This window comes from Electrona antarctica (genome assembly GCF_951216825.1).
Source record: "Electrona antarctica genome assembly, chromosome: 13".
In the NCBI taxonomy this organism is placed as follows: domain Eukaryota; kingdom Metazoa; phylum Chordata; class Actinopteri; order Myctophiformes; family Myctophidae; genus Electrona; species Electrona antarctica.
In genome coordinates, this window is record NC_136794.1 from 9239264 (window position 1) to 9258172 (window position 18909).

General features: G+C 44.9%; 1 protein-coding gene across 1 annotated transcript in view; it reads right to left on the reverse strand.

Moving 5' to 3' along the window:
- Positions 1–18909, reverse strand: part of impg2a (interphotoreceptor matrix proteoglycan 2a) — a 29103-nt gene extending 10194 nt beyond the window's left edge. The window contains exons 1-16 of the mRNA XM_079518703.1: positions 18626–18909; positions 18282–18533; positions 15152–15318; positions 14902–14927; positions 14173–14217; positions 13293–13345; positions 11780–11904; positions 11244–11399; positions 9486–9544; positions 9329–9349; positions 6921–7129; positions 5141–5187; positions 3735–3939; positions 2943–3565; positions 2602–2817; positions 2081–2300 (exon numbers count right to left, since the gene is read on the reverse strand). Coding sequence (XP_079374829.1) covers positions 2081–2300; positions 2602–2817; positions 2943–3565; positions 3735–3939; positions 5141–5187; positions 6921–7129; positions 9329–9349; positions 9486–9544; positions 11244–11399; positions 11780–11904; positions 13293–13345; positions 14173–14217; positions 14902–14927; positions 15152–15318; positions 18282–18533; positions 18626–18704 — 2503 coding nt within the window. The 5' untranslated portion in view covers positions 18705–18909. The remainder of the gene's footprint in view (positions 1–2080; positions 2301–2601; positions 2818–2942; positions 3566–3734; positions 3940–5140; positions 5188–6920; positions 7130–9328; positions 9350–9485; positions 9545–11243; positions 11400–11779; positions 11905–13292; positions 13346–14172; positions 14218–14901; positions 14928–15151; positions 15319–18281; positions 18534–18625) is intronic.

Genomic DNA, 18909 nt, shown 5'->3' on the forward strand with positions numbered 1-18909 from the left:
GAGTGACTATAAACCTCTGACTGCCAGATATGTCCATCCTGCACACTAGCGTGTCTCATGTGAGGTGAGAAGAACAAATGTACAAGGATCCTTTTTCTTTTTTTTACTTTTTCATACATAGTAAAATTCTCAGTGTTAAATTAGCCATTAGGGGTGGCCATGACTAAGTGGATAGACATTCTGGGAATCAGAAGGTCACCGGTTTGACCGGTGACCTTCTGACCCTCAGCTCGCCGAATGTGTACGTGTCAAAGTGTCCCCGAGGAGTACACAGCAACACCCGTCATCAGCTGGGTGAAGCTGTAACAGCAAATTCAAAAAATACTGCCTTTCCCCTCTTTTCCCCCAACTCCGAGAGTGTACGGTTACACTTATACACTAAATTAACACTGGGGATTTTACTGTGCCATGTTACGCACACCTTTTAACACCAGAACTGCCTGAGAATGCTCACTGTCTGGACCAAAGGATGGTTGATGATTTGTGTTGCCTTGGCTTCTGTCCAAGAACCCCTGATTATCTGGGCCCGGTCTCTGTGACCATGGCTTTTACACACTTCTACTGAGAAGTTTCCCAAAGGAATTAAACACCTGCTTTCCCAGACCCCATCAACTATTCAAACACACAAGCATGTGCGTGCACGCACGCATGCACGCACGCACGCACACACATGTGCGCGCACGCATGGACGCACGCACGCGCACACCTCTTCCAGGGTGACTCACTGCGGTATTGGTTCGCCATGTCATATTGTGAGATTGCACAGACACCCATTACAACTCATCTGATGATAGCCTCAATTGATGCTTTCGTGAAGCCTGATTGATATACAGTACATAGCCGTAAGTACATACGTACTCGTTGTGATTTAAATCATCTGTTTTTGGCATGGGCGTACGTGTTCTCTTGTTCGCACCACTTTGTTTAACTCATTAACCCATTTAGACCGTACAACGTGTGGGAACGTCATAACTAATCCAACCGACGGGTTGCTAGGACGTGAATACACGTGTACACACGTCCTAGCGCATTTTCATTGATATCAAACGAGAGGAAAATATTCTGAATTTTTGTCTTTTTTCTTTGGAGTTGGCCTCTCCTTCTGCTCCATACTCCTTGCTCTTTTGCGCGTTCACTTCCCTGTTTACCGTTCACAAAGAAAGGCTCGGCGCGTATAGTAATCTAAGGAGCTCTCCGTGGTTTTGACCAGATGGATATACTAAGCTCTTCATTTGGGACTTCAACATGCCTCCCGTCCAAAATATGAAGCGAGCGATCATCAGCGACTTTATCGTAATCTTAGCGAGGTAAGCAAGCAAAAATAATAAAATATGTCTCCCGTTTTTTTTCCGGAACGGAAGGGGCGGGGGGGGGGCTTACAGAGTAAAAGCGGCCATATCTTCCCGGCACCCCGAGCTTCTATTTTGAAAGAAATCCCGGCACCGATTGTGTTAAAACCGTGAAAGCATCTGTGTCATTTTAGCGTCACAATCATTTTTAACCACATTAACCACAAATTTTGAAAATTTGTGCAAATCTTTGAATATTTATAGTTTTAAAGCAAACGTTTTGAACTGAAATCTTTACTTCTGTGGATCCCCGGCCGGAACAAGACGTTTTGAGATGGGGTAGGCGTCCAAATACATTTTGGAGGTCTTTGATATGAGCAGATCGAGCGATTCATAAAACTGTTTTAGAAGACATTTGGAGAATCAGGTCTTAACCCATTCAGGACGGCCAGAACCCCTTTTGGTGTTTTAAGCATTATGTTATACTTTAGCTATTGAAAAATAGCAGATCTACAAGCTTGTAGATCTGTTATTTTTGAAAAATCGTATATTCTCTCAGAGCGAACGTTTTCAGGGGGTCCCTGAAACAACATTTTCAGATGGGGGTCGGCGGCCAATTACATAAGATTTTTGGGGTCCTTCAAATAGTTTGAAAACCAATGATAGAAACATAGATTTTAGGTTATAGTTAGGATTTAGAAGCCTCTTTTTTTTTAAATGGGCCTCGGGTCTAAATGGGTTAACACTGTACAGATGTGTTGGCGTCACACGCCACGAGCGAGAAGCCGCACCTGACTCCACGTCCAGCGAATACTTGTCGATGGCCAGGTTCATGGTCTGGTAGGCTGTGTTGCAGAAGTCCTCCAGGATCAGATAGACACTGCTGGTGACGCCGCGAGGCACAGGCTTGCCAAACTTCATCCGGCTGTTAACCACAATGCTCCCGTTCCTGAAGTTGAGAATTTCCAGGTTCTGGAAGTTGCTCAGGTTGGACTGCAAGTAGGGGACGAGCTGTGGGAGGACGGAAATAATGTCAGTTGTCCAAAACTCAACCGGTAAAAAAAAACTAGGCAGGGTGGCCTGATCGTTAAGAGTGAGCATTCCGTATGTGCAAAGGTTCCAGAAGAAATCTCTGCTTTAGCCAAGTGTCCTTGTGCAAGACACATAATCACATAATCGTATATGCTCACTCATTCCAAGAAGGTAACTCGCCGATGTAAATAACTACATTCATACTGTATACTGTATGTCTCTGCTAAACAAATACTAGGAATAACGCCAAGCAAAAAAGGGTAATATCACCATAGTTTACCAGCTCTGTGAAGCGTTGCTCCAAGGACTTGTATTCGGCGGAACTCTTATTGAAAAGGTCATGTGAGAACATCATGTTGGTCACCCGCAGGCTGAAGAACACCATCAGAGCTCGTCCAGGGTTCGCAGGCAAGGCGATGCTGGCCAGGTCCGTGCCGTGCACCACACCAGCAGGAAACCCACTGCTTCCTTCCTCCAGCTCAGGGGCCGGCACCTCCTAGAACATAGAACAGAGAGCGTTAGCTGTTCTCCGATACCAAACATGCAGTTGCAGTGTTACAGTTTGTTCCGAAGTGTGTCATTGTGTGGTCTCGCAATTGTGTTCCATTGTGTCATACTAACCTCCACAGCGATGGAGACCTCCATGACTGGCTGACCGTCTGGGGCATGTATATTGACAGTGATACTGTCTGGAGACAGAACAGTTGGTTTGGCGACAGGAAACTCCGGTGCCGGTACAATCTCGCCGACCAACAACATCTCATCCTCTGTGAGGTCCTCGGTTGAGATCTCTGGGGCCTGTTCCTCCACGACCGCTTCCTCTACATCTTCCTCGTGTTCAGAAGGTTGAGGGTCCTCAAGCTGCTCTACCACCACATCCGTGTCTTCCTCTCCGGTGGTCTCCGCCTCGAGTTCTGCCGGGACCTCGTCGGCCACGTCCACAACAATCTCACCCGCCTCCTCCTCGGGCACTGGTTCTACTTCTACTGCAGGTTCGGCCATGACCTCCTCCTCTGGGATAATATCAGCCTCATCTTCATCTTCCTCTGCGTCAGGTTCGTCATCTTCCGTTGTGATCGTCAAGCCCGGGTCCTCTGGCGCCGACCCAGACGCCTCGATTCCCGGAGGCGCCTCAGGAGGTGCGGCGTCCTCTGGCTGCTCAGGGGAGGAGGCGGAGGTAGGCTCAGCTGGGAGCTCCTCTGCAACGGGGGTTTCCTCCAGCAGCAGGCTCTCCTCCACGATGCCTAGAATGAGAAAGACAACATGGCTTACATCATGGCAAAAAATGGGGGTCCGCAGGCATGATAAGTGTCAATTTGGGGGTCCTCCTTCACATGAAAAAGTTTGGGGACGGACCACTGGCGTAAAGAACAAACAGGGCGCCGTCACGCACCGTGTAACATCCACACTTACTATCGGCCTCGAGGGCAGACGTGGTCAGTGCAAAGTCAGGAGCCTCTGTCACGCTTTCCTCCAGAACTATGACATCATTCGCTCCCGCCGCCGCCACCACTTGGCCCTCAGGCATTTCCGACAGGGGTTCATCCATGGTCCCATCGCCGGCTTCCACTTCCAGGACCTCTGCTTCTGTCTCATCAGGCAGAGTGTCAGCACCGCCCTGCATCACAAACACACTTTAAGCATCAACCAGTTCCCTGCTGGCATCACTCCACAATAAATGGGCTAACATTCTAAACACCAGAGGAGGAGTTTCCCCCCCTCCTCTTTGTCATGATTCACACCATCCTCAAATGGATACATTAACCCATACTGGGCGGGAACCGTGTTTTAAGCATTATGTTATGCTTTAGCTGTTGAAATATAGCAGATATACAAGCTCATGTACATGTGCCGAGTGGCACGCTACGAGCTTGTAGATCTGCTATTTTTGGAAAATCATGAAATGTGGCGCAAATCTTTGAATACATATTCAGTGAACATTTTTAACTCAAATCTTTGCTTCTGGGCGGGGTCCCTGGAACTACATATTTTGAGATTGGGGTCCGGGGCCAATTACATATAATTTGGTGGTCCTTGACATGAAAATGTTTGAGAACGACTGATGACTGAAACCGTGGGTTTTTCAGAAAACTGTCATGATTTAGAAGACATTTTGTAGAATCGAGCTCAGGTCTAAACGGGTTAAATACAATACAAAAAAAACACAGAGCTGCATCTGAAAAGGTCACGGGGCAGTATGGCCAAGGTGCTTCTGTGGCACAGTAGCAGCACGCTGCTCTTGCCAGTAAATCAATTACTGACGGGTGAAGCTTTCCCCCAATCTATATAATGGTTCCATTTAATCACTTAGGAGCAGAGCTGTAAAGTGAAATAGCAGACCCAGAACGGGCCCAGAATGTCTGATTACTGTCATGCAGCGCGCTCAGCCTCTTGAGACTGTACAAATAAAGATGTGAAAGGATCTAGACAAATTATGGTGTCCAGTATGCCGAAATTGTTATTTTTGATCTCTCACCATGCACACATTATGCTGTCTCCCTTCTTGGCTTCACCACATTGTGGTGCTTACTCTAACCCTGACCCCAGAATAGCAGTGGATTATTATAGCAAGAGCCAAACTAATCCTCGCACATTTACCTCATCCGACTACCTGCGCTCTGGTAAGGTGTGGATAATGTATTTTGAGCAATTTTAACAAAACCTTTGTCCATCTTTTTCCACAGAGGAAAGTGAAATCCCTGGGGGTTGATCCATTCGGTGAGTTGAGTCGATCCATATGGACCATGACACAAATGGAGAATCGTATGACGGATGGCTAACATGTGTATATTGTATTATAAATTAGGCTTAAGACTCACTGCGGCCTCGTTGACGTCGGGGTGCACGGTTTCATGAAACTCTGGAGCTGCAAAAAGCAAACAGAAGATGCAAAACCGTCAGCACAAAGAGATATACTGCACTGCATATACATCAAAGGGCGGATGCTCCAACCAAACCAATCCAACAAATCCCGTTATCAGTGGCCACAGTATACTGTCTCATTCCATCAGCTTTATCATCGGCTAGACACAGGCCCCCCCTTCTCTGCGGCTATAGCGCTGACAGTCGTCGTGCTGACTGTGCATTTACCTAAGTGGAACCCCAGCAATCAGCACTCAGTCCTGGCCCAAATATCACCCTCCGAGGGCCAAAACTATTACTGTATTTACCACCAGAGCTGCAGCTTGTAGCCAAGCAGTGCCTGTAAGTCCCCAGGCGGACGTGCCAGGAAGCCATATGAGAATGTTTTTAACTTATTTTGACCTGGGAACGGTTCTATAAATGTCTTCTAAATCTTGACAGTTTTCTGAAAAAGCTATGTTTCTATGTCAGTCGTTCTTCGATTTTTCAAAGATAGCAGACCTACAAGCTCATAGCGCGCCACTCGGTGGCACGCTATGAGCTTGTAGATCTGATATTTTTCAATAGCTAAAGCATAACATAATGCTAACACCAAAAGGGGTTCCCGCCCAAAATGGGTTAACCGTCCTATCACATGTCCCGGCCTATATAACTAATGTCAGTGTCACATGGCATCCATCTTCAGAGTGGCTGCTAACACAGTAAACTAATGACACTTGCTCTCTCAAAAACACGGTCAGAGAGAATAAATCCCGCAGATGGAGGAAATGGTATAGTCATTATCATCGCCTCCACTTTGTTCCATTTGCAGCAGAACGGGCCCCTGCCAGAAAGCGAGAGCTAGCTAACCTACTTTAATGCCTGGCTAAAATGAACGGAGCAGTGATTTAGATTTTAGATCTCCCAGGGAGATTTTGTGCAAAAGAAAGTGACAGAAAGCAAGGGGAAAGAATTGTGACAGAGGTACCCTCTCGGTTATCATAGATGTGAGTGAAAAACAAACTCAAATATAAACTCCCAGACAAAGGCAATGGACTGAATACAGTGCAAAAAAAATGGCAAAAGCTCAAATTGCAAAAGTCCCTCATGGCTGAATTCAATTAGACAGACCATTAAAGTGATGAGGGTTTTACGGAACACTGAAAAAACACACCCTTCCTGTAATGGATGACTGTACACTGTTATTTGTTCACTTTTGAGCTTTAGCTCTCTTACAATTATGCCAGTGCCTTACATTTGGAAAAAGTGCCTAATATGAAAAAGAAACGGATGAGAATGCTAAAAGACTGGACTGTTTTGTCATGTGGTTTAGTGTGCATATCTGTGATGCAATGCCAGCAGACATACGCCAGATCTGACATTGCATTGCTGTCGGTGGCATACACCGTTTGGGGGGGGGCTTTTGGGGGGGGCTTTAGCACCTAGCACTGGACTGGTAGGTGTGTTGATCTGTGGGAACATTTTTTTTTTAATTTTTTATCATATGCTTTTGTTCGCTACAGAGCTTTGTTTATCAGAGTCCCCCGGCCCCGTCATTCTTTCCCTCCAAACCCATGACCAAAATTATCTTCGGAAACATACAGTGAAGTACATTCTCACAATGCGTTGCAGTTGTGACCATGTATAGCTCTCCATTGGAAATATGCGGTGGTGTAGGTATTCTAGGTTAACTCTGTGGTTGGCCGACAGACAGACAGACAGAAACACGTCACCTCTGTAGAATGTGTATGCGCCTACCGCTCTCTAGTGCCTCGTTGTGCAGAGCTTCGGTGACGTAGTTCCGGACCTCGCTGACGGTGTAGACCACGGTGGGGCGCTCCTCCACCTCGCGGTAGGAGTTCTCCACCCGGTTAGACTGCAGGGTCAGGTAGTCGAGCTGCTCAGCGCTCGCCCCGCCTCCGTCCACCAGCATTGTGACTGCATAGTTCACCACCACAGCATCCAGTCTGGACAGAGGACAGCACACACACACACTCAAAATCGCATTGCCGTCCATTTCTCCCCACTTCAGAATAGGTACGTTCATCATTTTGTTTCAATTTTATCATTCGATCATGTATTATTATTAGGGTTATAGACATTGAGTATAATTAGGCCGATGCCCGTTGGCCACTGGCCGACCAATAAGGCGGGAACGAAGCAATTTGGGAATGCGCATGCCCCACCCGGTTATGCGACACCCGTTGTACCCTTTCTGCTTGCTTACTATTCAGAGTACCCGTTGTCGAACGTTGTTGGTCGGTTCTTCTCGAGATAATGTTGGTGACACGCTCGCATGCACGCAGAGAGTTCATGCATTCACAGTAGGACATCTACCCTCAGAAAACCATTCTTGAATTGCTTCGCGTTGTGTCTATGCAACGTCCAACTGCTTTACATTAGACGGACGACGCGCCAGTCGGTCCAAGCTTTACATTTCGGCTACTGTATTCAAAAAATGTGACTGGATGTATAATGTCTCCTGGAGGCCAGAGTCGTTTTCTTGGAGCATGAAAATTGTTCAGGCATTACTTTGATTTAGCGTCCAACCTGTTAAAAGAGTTGTAGAGCGCTCGCACATGACTGATGGGCTCGGCTGATTTACTCCCGCTTGGAGCGCACAGTGTGATTATGGTCCAAAATGGCAGAGTCAGCAGAGTGATCAATATCATAATAATAAACATAGAGATCCCACAAGAGACTCCAGACCTTGGAAAAAACCATCTATCAGCCTTCATTTGACTATTGGGAGCCCTCCACTCTGACCTAGTTTGTTGGGTCCTGGCGCAGGGCTGAGCACGCGTGTTGGGCTATAATCGGCCCTATTGAGGAGCAGATCCCATTTTTTTCCCCCAGTATAGCCACACACGCACCGTATATAAACACACACTGCGTGTGCTATAGCCTTCATGCAGCTCTACCCCTGCTGTGCCCTGCAGGGATCCATGCTCAGCAAGGAAAAGGCAGCCGTCCAGCCTCATCATGGCCACAGACAGTATAAACTTTAAATTTTTACAACTGAGTATGTGGGCGCACACAATTATCTAAATTAAAAATAAAAGAATCAAACCGTCTAGCCGCGGTGCAAGAATATGGGTACCGTTTTGACTCATGCCTTCAATAATGAAGTATCTACAAGATGAGACGAAATGCTACACGTGTGTCACGTTTGGGCATGTCATTATAGGTGAAAATCTTCTTTATAATATATGAATTCATAAAAATGTAAAAAATGAAAAACATTGCATTTGTACAAGCTTGTACTATTTTCGTAAAGTATTGGGTTTAAGCGAAACCATAGTGCTTATATATAGACGGAGCAAATCCCCCCGCCCCTCCGTGTTTCACTCAGCCTTCCTTCACTTCCATCCACTTCATCTTTTCTTTTTCTTTCCCCATTTCTTTCCATGTTTATCTCTGTCCATCTCTCTTCCCTTCACCTTTTCTCCATCTCTCTTCCGGCCCGGCCCGGGGGCTTAATGCCCCGGTAATCGTCTCTCTGGGAGAGCAGCTGCTTGCTGGGTCCAATCAGCCCTGATCTCACTTATCAGGTGAGTGACCGTTCTGAGACCATTAAGACGCTCCACCCTTGACACACCTTCACACGCATGCCCACAGCAGGTAAACAATGTGCGCACGCACACACACACACACACACGCTTCACTAATGATGCGCAGCCGGCGTAGCTAGTTCAGGCAGACAACTCAAGAGGGCGCCTATCTGATCAGGTGACTAGTCACATGCACCTGTGAACATGCACCTGATCAGAGCGTCCATTTAAACTTCTCTGCCTACCTGCTCGTTCATGGCTTCTCTACTGCTGTGCGGACGTGCGTCTGCTGCTGCTGCCTCCCTGCCTCGCTTGCTGCTAACCTGCTTCTCATGAAGTTTTAGGTTTTTAGGTTCCGTTTCTAGATCCCCAGGGGTATTTTTCCTGTCATTCCCTGTAATTCTATTTGGCTTATAACTTAACTAAAATGTTAATGTTACAGGGAATGACAAAGCCCTGACGCCAAACTATGCTTCATCTATATGCTCAATTATGCTGAATAAATATATATTCTAAGAGTTGTCTGACTGAACTGTCCCAATAACTACTCTACCCCTACCTCCCACAGTGCAGTCAGACAGCGTCTGTAATATGTGTGCTGGTTTGATCACTCACCTTAGAGAATCCTTTTGAGGCCTGCAAGAAACAGAGAGACTCTTTCAGTGAGTTGTATCTATCTAGCACACTACAATGCCGTATTTGTTTAATTGCTGTAAATTAAGTCTGTTCACTTTGCAACGGAAGGACCTGTGTTCGGAGAGAAGAAACTGACCTGAAGTCCAGCACAGCAACATTCTTAAAGCCAGGAAGTCCCTCTAGCGCATCATCAATCTGTTAACAAACAACAAAAGAAAAGACCCATCAGACTGACCAAGCCTGATTTATACTTGAGACCCTACACTGATTTTGTAGTACTCCACAGCCAATATTTATACTGATATTTATTTAGAACAAAATTAGCTAATTAGCAGCTAAATTAGCTAATTAAGAGCTTGGCAAAAATGGAAGCAGGTTGAAAACAGGTGTTTCTTGTCTGGTGCCTTTTACAACTTCTGCCTTCTATGAAAGATATTGCACGCCATATTGTCCTGCTGACTTATTGACCGTACTCCACAGCCAATATTTCTACTGATATGTATTTAGAACAACATTTGCTAATTAGCAGCTGAATTAGCTAATTAAGAGCTTGGCAAAAATGGAAGCAGGTTGAAGACAGGTGTTTCTTGTCTGGTGCATATTGTCCTGCTGACTTACTGACCCAATTTATGCATCCAACCTGGCAAAAGGTGCATAAAGACAAAGCCCGCTGGGGCCCCTACATCCTTCTGGCTTATCCAGCTCTCCTCACTCCCTGTACTGTAGACCTACTCCTTATCTACTCTGAGTCCACAGTTCCCATCCTCCCCTAAACTCCCTTTTCCTGCGTTTTTCCACTGCACGAGAAAGAAAGTTGTAAATCGTCGCTGTCGGGGCATCCATATTTCTTTCATATATGTGTTGTCATCAGAAAATTAATGGCCTATTTTATACTTTGTCGTTTGACAGTGTCACTCAAAAGTAGCAAAAATAGTCAATCTACAAGCTAAAAATCACACATCATACACCACACCAGCCAATTAAAATCATCACATTCCGTGCTGCAAACACATTCCGACATTCCGTGTTGAAACGGACATAAACACAAAGCTGTGCATAGGAGGGGCTAACGCCCCTCAAAAATGTGTCACAATGTGATGGATCAATGTGGAAGACAAAGCTACTTAAAATACTAGGAACTGTGCCCATATACCTGTCAAACTACTTCTCTAGAGAAAGAGACACCCATGGACAACACCAGAGCTCCTCTGACCTCCTTAAATTTGGTGCAAACATGGGGAAAAATGCAATGAATCTACTATACTGCCTGTGGAATGCCACGAAACTTCTCCATTCCCCATCCAAATTGTAAATAATCTGACCTGAACATGACTGTTAATATATACGCACGCTTGCACGCACGCACGCACGCACGCACGCACGCACGCACGCACGCACACGCGATAACGCTATAATGTCTGTGAGTCGTGTGTCTGTTATAAAGAACCTGCTCTCATCTCAAACCTCAACACAGACTAGAAAGCAGGTCAGAGACTTAAGACTAAAGAACTTCTTCCTTCCTCCCAACATTGTAAATACACTTGACAGACCCGCAGAGGTACCGTACCTCCTCGGCACGTCATGAATCATGTCAAATCTTATACATACGTTTTACACTGCCTGCGTTGCCTCGCCGACAAGCTCTGACTTACACAAAGTGATTTACAAGAGCTGATTTAAATCATATTTAGAACTGATTTACAAGCTAACGACGCAGTGTGTCGTGACGCGTCGTTAGCTTGTAAATCAGCTCTTCTTGCAAGAAACACCATCGTGGGATGGGGTATGATTTAAGCTTAAGCCTACAGGGAGGCATGGGGGGAGAGAGAGAGAGAGAGAGAGAGAGAGAGAGAGAGAGCGCACAAACCGTAACCGAAAGATAATGGAAACTAACCTTTTCAATGAACTGTCTGTCGAGGGTCTGGTACTGGAGGCTGGTAGGATCTCTGAGCTGCTCGCTGTATCTCTCCCCAGTGAGCAGGATGCTCAGCTCCACAACCTGTTCCAACACAGGGGGCGTGGGAGGCTCCATGGCAATGTCATTGTCCACCTGCACGCCGAGGGAGGATGTGTTCACAACTCATTCATTCATTCTTTCAACCTTTGCTAAGAGGTTACCACAGAACAGCATTTGTGGAAAGCAATTGCTTTTAAGTGCAGTACGTGTGCGTGCGTGCGCGTACTGCGTAGAAATTATAAAATGCTAAAATCATATTAAATCTTGCAAAATGTGGCCAAAAATCTTCTCTGGGTTCCCTGGCACAAAACATTTTCAGATCAGGGCCTGATACTATACATTACAATTACTGTACAGATACTGACAATTTGGGGGTCCTTGACATGAAAATGTCAAAAACTAGTGTAAAATACTATACGTTTATATCAAACTTTGATTATTTTGTGTGCATGTTCGCCTGAGTTCGCACTCACTGGACTGTCTTCTGTGACAATAAGCACCTCCACCTCTGGGATAACAGCTGCTGCCTCCACCTCTGCCACTGTGTCAGGCTCCACCTCTGCTGCTGTGTCTGTCTCCTCGTCAGCATCACTGGCGGCTGGAGTGTCAGGCGGAGATAGAGAGGTGATAATGATGGTCATAATGTGTAGGAGGCAGAAGCCAGGACATAAGTTTGTCCGCTGATGTTATGCCTGTCGCTCATTAACACTGATTTAGGTGGTGTAACAGTTCATCAAGCTAATTGTTTTCATTGAAAAATATATTAGTACAATAAATAGTCAAAATGGCAAAATCTACAAGCTCACAATGTGTCGCATCGCAACGCTTGCGTGACACAACATGTTGTATGGCAAAGTATAAAATAAGGTGGTTAAGTAGTAGAATAAATCAGACTATATCCGATGTAGGTAATTATAAATAATCCATTATATTCTTGTTCCTATGCGCTGAAATACCAGTAAAAACTACAAAAGATTATTTAAAAAAAACGTGCTTCTTGATTATTTGAGAGAATAATTGCTAATATGGATAGTTGCAGGCCTAAAGACTTAGACTCATCCCCCCACCCCCACCATCTCGACTACTCTCCAAAGCTCTAACAGGAACGGGCCTGGAGCCACGCTCACTTGCCACCACTAATAAGGGAAAATTAGCTAAATGTGTGGCAAATCTGCAAAATAAATGCTTACCACTAGCTTTCTTCACAGATGTGTTCATAAAGGTGTCTACAATCACATATACATTTGTTCTAACCCAACTCCCTTGGGAAACTTTGTGACAGCTTCTGAAAGTTGGGGTACCATTATCAACCAATATAAGGCAAAAGAAATATCCAAATTTCATTATACTTTAAAACAGTTTAAGTGCCAGGGACGTTAGACGAGCTGAATCTAACTATGCACTGATTGCCAGGGGCGTTAAGACGAGTTGAAAAAAAATAATATATATATATATATATATATATATTTTTTTTTAATCCATATTTTTGAGAATTCCTCTAATCTGGTGTGCAGGTGATGACATGCACATGACATGCACAATAGAATTAAAATTTCTTTCTTTTATCCCATTATAAAATGGGCTAAAATGGCACCCAGGACCAAAACTGGTGTCCACCCACATTGATGATTCTAATGCCTGGAATGGATTCAGCAACTTAATGCTACTTTTTGCCTTATATTGGTTGATAATGGTACCCCAACTTTCAGCAGCTGTCTGTGTATAGTAGACACCTTTATGAACACATTTGTGAAGAAAGCTAGTGGTAAGCATTTCTTTGCAAATTTGCCACACATTTCGCTAATTTTCTCTAACTACACACAAAGACACACCACAGTACTGTGCATAAGGGCAAGGATGGAACGTAAACGGATGTCCCTGGGTGTTAATTTGGACCTGTAAGCTCCATTTTGTTAAGAGAACAATTAAGTGATCCCAGTGCACAGCTACTGTATGAGAAAGCACACTGTCATCACAGACACTGACCTTCCTCGAGTGCCTCGGCCTCTTCAGGGTCCTCGGGGGACGGAGTGCTGTGGCTGTGGAAGGGCAACAACTGTGTTCTTAGTCAACTCTGATAATGAGATGAGGAGCAATGGGAATTTACGTGCAATGGTGCTGTAGAAATAGGGGATCTAGTAGGTACACCTAGTCTAGTACAGTGGTTCTCAAAGGACCCCTAGGTTCGACATGGATTAGGCTACAGACTTTCTATCGCTGGGACCCCAATTTATGTCCATAAATTGTGTCCATTTGGTTCCATTTGTACAATCTCTGAGTTACAGACCCATAATATAAGGGTCCATACCGTCCATTTGGTTCCTAACTTCCTAACTATCTATCATAGCTGGGGACCTGCTAGAACCAAGCCCCCAGTAAGGCTATCCAACGTTGAAGCTGCCACTACCTACTGGCGAAATGAGGAACTGCAGCACTTTCATGGAGGTGGACGTCAGCCCCGGTCCGGGCTAGGCTAGGCTAAACTTCCGCTCGCTCGAGCCATTGAGTTATAATTATACTTCCGGAAGTCTTCCGGGTGCTTCAAAACGCCACTGAGCAACTTCCACTGAAATGAATAGCGTGGGGGCGGGGCTAGCGCTCCGGTTCGGTCTCTATCCTTTTATTACTCTATGGCTGGAACTCCCTCCAGGACCCCTGGGGGTCCGCAGACCCCACTTTGAGAACCACTGGCCTAGTAGGTATACACGTTGTAACTCAAAAGCGGACGAAGGAAAGAGATGAGAACAGAATGGGACGAGGCAAATGAAAGAGTTAGAGATGTAATGTAATGTGTGTGATGATGAATGGATTTGATGGTAATTCATATGAACAGGTCAGGTTGAAGAGCCTTGACAAACGTACGTACCCGCACATGGGCTGCTGGTAGGACGTGGGGGGCTCAACACCACCGCTGGAGGACAGACATCATGGTGAGAGACACCGAGGCATTGGGGATAATAATGTCACAAGGTTAGGTTACAGTACATTATAACACACAGGCACCAGCTATCATGATTGAGATGATGATTTGAAAGTAACAGATTTTTTGGTTTATGTATTTTGAATCTGGTATTTTGAATAATTTTGGCTCAGATTGATTATTGCAAGATTTTCGATTATTTAAACCGTTTCGGGTGAGTAAAATGATATTTTGTTGTACGTAGGATTTTCGTTTTTTGTTTTGTTTTTTTGTTGTACGTAGGATTTTCAATTATTGATACTGTTTTGAGTAAGTAAAATGTTTTGTAGTACGTAGGATAGGCACTTATAAGCTTTCAGCTTCAGACTATTCCTTTTAGTCACCATTAACTATGTAACAGTTGTCTTATGTTGATGTATTATAGAGGGTATGCGCATGCATAAAGTGAGTGGCAAAGTGAGTTTAACGTTGTATGCAATCAAATAGGCCTTTTCTGTTTGGATATATGGGCTGTAAAACGCCAGAAAGTCCGGGTTTTTTGCCACTCAGTAGGCGTTCCCGCATAGCTTCCCGGGTATGATGATGATGTCACGCGCATACCCTCTTGTATTGATACTGTGAAGATGATCAAATAAACTAAACTAAACTAGCTGAGGAAAGGCAGTTGTTGTTTACCTTCTTATTCCTTGCAATGCCATTCTCTGAAAAAGAGAAAAAGAAAAATAATTGGATGAAGCCAGCATGAGCCATTCAAGCTGCAAGTAATATAATTAAACAACATACAGTATGTATGTATGTATGTATGTATGTATGTATGTATGTATGTATGTATGTATGTATGTATGTATGTATGTATGTATGTATGTATGTATGTATGTATGTATGTTGTTTAAAGTCTGTATTACTCTCGCATCCATCCACTTACAGCGTCAATGAGAGCCTGGTGCTCCTGTGACTGGCTGAAGAAGTTGCCGATATCGTGCACCGTAACCACACCCTCCTGGCATTCGCTCATCCAACGTTGGTACTCTTCCTGCTCTGGAAGGCGGTCCCAGAAGATCTTGAAAGCCTCCCACACCGTCTCCTGGCACACTGGTCAAAACACAAGACCGGGAAGAGGCACTGTCAACTTATACTGAAGATGAGACTTGTAGCTCAGACTTGTAGCTAACATTCATGTTTCTCACCACCAGACATTTTCCATTATGGAGAGGAACAGCCTTTGAAACAGCATTCCCTCCATGAGATGTTAAAGCTCTTATAGGTGACATGAAATTCCTCTCATCTTGTGGTGACTCTTGTAGGCACAGTAGTTCATTAATAAAAATCACACCCGTGTGAACTGAGTGGTGCAAATCCCCCCCCCCCCCCCTCTCTCTCTCATTAGCAGGCAACAGTGCAGCACTATCTCTCTCTCTCTGTTTCTGGCACAACAGCACCACTTTTGGTACTCATTGGTACTGGTGTTCATAGTCACATAGTCACACACAAACACGGTTGAACACGGACATTGCTGTTCCTTGGAGTGGTTGCACCACTCAAAAATGCATACCGTTTAAGGATAGTTGGTATGCATTGCCATCAAACTAAGGATAGATTTGGCCCGGACGGCAAGGGTAGCGGTCCGGGCACCTAGCCTGACAGTGTGTTGCGGGTTCATTCCCCATTTCCTAAACTGTATAATACTATCTAATAAAAGGCAGGAAAAGGAAGATTTTGGAAACACCACTTCAGAGGAAGATGACGACCAAATGCATCTCCGTGCCAAGTGCATGACATATATATCTCTCTTGGACGAGTCACCCTATTACCCACTGTGCCAAAGCCAGATAATCTGCACAACCCATACCAACCAACATTAACACTGAGTGAGGCCTGACTGACATATTAGTGGCCACTATGTCAGCGAAATCTAATGTACATAAGAAAGTAAACCATTTAACCCTAACAGATCTTGCACTTGTGCACCCCACACCAGCTGGTTTTGAACATGCAACACAACCAAATCAAAGATCAAAGCTCACAGACTCGAAGATCCAAAGATCTTAAGTCTGAAGCTTAAGTCTTTCTCCATCTACCTCTCACTTCAGCCTTCATGATACGTTTCATACACCATATGGAGATACTAGATATATAGACCATTCACACCCTGCAAACTAAGTAGCATGAACTGCCTAAGTAGCATGAAGAGCAGTGGCGTGCACAGACATTTAGAGGGGCATGTGCTCAAGTTAAAAAAGGGCACCTTGTGCAGCGCGTGGAACCGGCCGGTTGCCTTAACCCATTTTGGGGCGGGAACCCCTTTTGGTGTTAGCATTATGTTATGCTTTAGCTATTGAAAAATAGCAGATCTACAAGCTCGTAGCGCGCCACTCGGTGGCGCGCTATGAGCTTGTAGATCTGCTATTTTTGAAAAATCAAAAAAAAAAGGGCAATGTGCCCTTTTTCAAAAGGGCACATTGCCAAAAGGGCAGGGGGTGCTCTAGCACCCCCTAGTGTCTATCTGTGCACGCCACTGATGAAGAGCATCCAGAATGGAATCTCACACAATAGCACAGTACCCGCTACAGTACTCCCTGGGAGTGCGGTTGGTTTTGAAACTGAAAGAAACTGAAGAAACAATTCACTTGCACCTCTCCTCCCTGCTGTCATGAAGTATATACTGTGGCCCTTGTGCTGCGTTCACACTGGCGGCTATAGAGCGTCGCAGTCCCGCCCCCTCGAGAGACCCGGAAAAGAAATCCCCGTTCATTTTCCTCAGACTTTTCAGAAAGTATTTATTTAAAGACGTTTACGCCGCGGACAAAGCCAACTCTTGTCGCGACAAATCATGACAATAAACACAATGTTTTGGGCCAAACAAAGAATTAGAAAGTAGAGAAAAACGGCAGGTTACAACACTTTTTTTGTTGTTTTTCTTCTTTGTAATTATTTGTTTGGTCCAAAATATTGTGTTTGTTGTCATGATTTGTCACGACTCGAGTTGGCTTCGTACGACGCTTAAAAGGTCTTTAAATAAATACTTTTTGAAATGTCTATGGGAAAAATGCATTGGGATTCATTTCCTGGACCTGGCGTCGTCATGAAAGGGGGCGGAGCCACGGGACTGCGACACTCTATAAAGCTATGGCTTTAATTTGTTTTCAATGGAAGCCATTGAACGATACAACATACAAATAAGTTACATCCGACGTTTGCAGCTGCTACAAAAGCTACAAATAGGTTGAGCTGGTTTCAACTTCAGCTACAAAGCGACAGGTATTCTGTGTAAATTTTGTATCTGCCAGTGTGAACGTAGGAGATCACCTTGGCCCAGTTGTCTAAATGGATTTATCACGTGTTACTGTAATTACCAGACTTCTGTCTCGTGGGCTTCTACCATCATGGTAGACAAAACAGGAAAGGGCGCACACCAGTATTGGTGAGGTGCTGGCCTAAGGCAGTAAATAAGTAAAAATGAGAAAAAGGCCGCACACACGTAGCCACAATGCTGTATATTTATTGACAAGAATCCAACGTTTCGACCTAGGAGGTCTTCTTCAGGGACCACATGTTGGTCTGGCCTAATTGACTAACTGTGAACACACAGATGTCTTGGACTATATATGTCATGCCCTGCACACTTTTCACATTGAATAAAACATTAAAGGACAGTGATGGCCTAAAGTTTAGGTAGTAGCAGGCCTGTGGCCGAAGGAAAACATTAATGCACAACTCTCACCCCTCCAGCAGTACCCACCGCTGCAGTGCCCTTGAGCAAGGCACCAAAACAAACAACATTGCTGGATAAACCCTGTATATATATAAATTAAGGTTTATGGGAAAGGCAGGGAAATATATAAACCTTGTTTTTTTTTGTCATTGGTAGACATGGGCTGGGACAAGAAAGGCAGTGGATATATTCTATATTTTATGGGCTTTATCTTGCCGTTAATCTCATTGTCTGCTGTCCTGACTCTCCTGAGATAGCTTTATCTGAACCTGGATGGCCTGGCCATTGAGCAACGTCAACATATCTGGTTGACTCACCATAATAAATGTTCTGGTCTGCTTACCTCTGAGGTGGAAGTAGTTCACATGGTTTGCAGCAACTTGCAGAGCGGTCTCCAGTGCACACAGTCTGACTCCACTGGGGAAAAGGATGTTACGCTTGCGACGAGAGATCACCACCCCATGGCCCGCACGGGGGACCACGGGGTCAGATAGCTGGACAATGTGCGGATACGCCTGAAGTGACACGCCAGCGGTCCCGTTTGGTTTCTCTGGGAGGTCTGCGTAACCCATGGCAGAGCCTTCAAACGCCGCACCTGTGGTAGAGCACAATCAGACCACTGGCCTTGCAATACATGTGAAAGGAATCGAGTACGCAGGCTTGATTGATTTGTCAGACGATACATACCTGTCCTTATATCCAAAAATATGAGGGCAAAACTGAACACGGCAGCGTAAAAAGCACATTTCCACCGCATGCTGGACATCTTAGATCCTTGATATGTTGTAAATCCACAGAAAAGGGGTCACGTCGACGGACGCTTCCTCTCAGGTCATGTATGACAGAGGCGTTGACACCTTTGCATACGTTCGCATATCTTGGAGTTCTACAGGTGCATTAAAGTAGTCCGGATATACAGAAATATTGTTTTTTATATATACGATAATTGCATTATTTTCTCTCCTTATCTT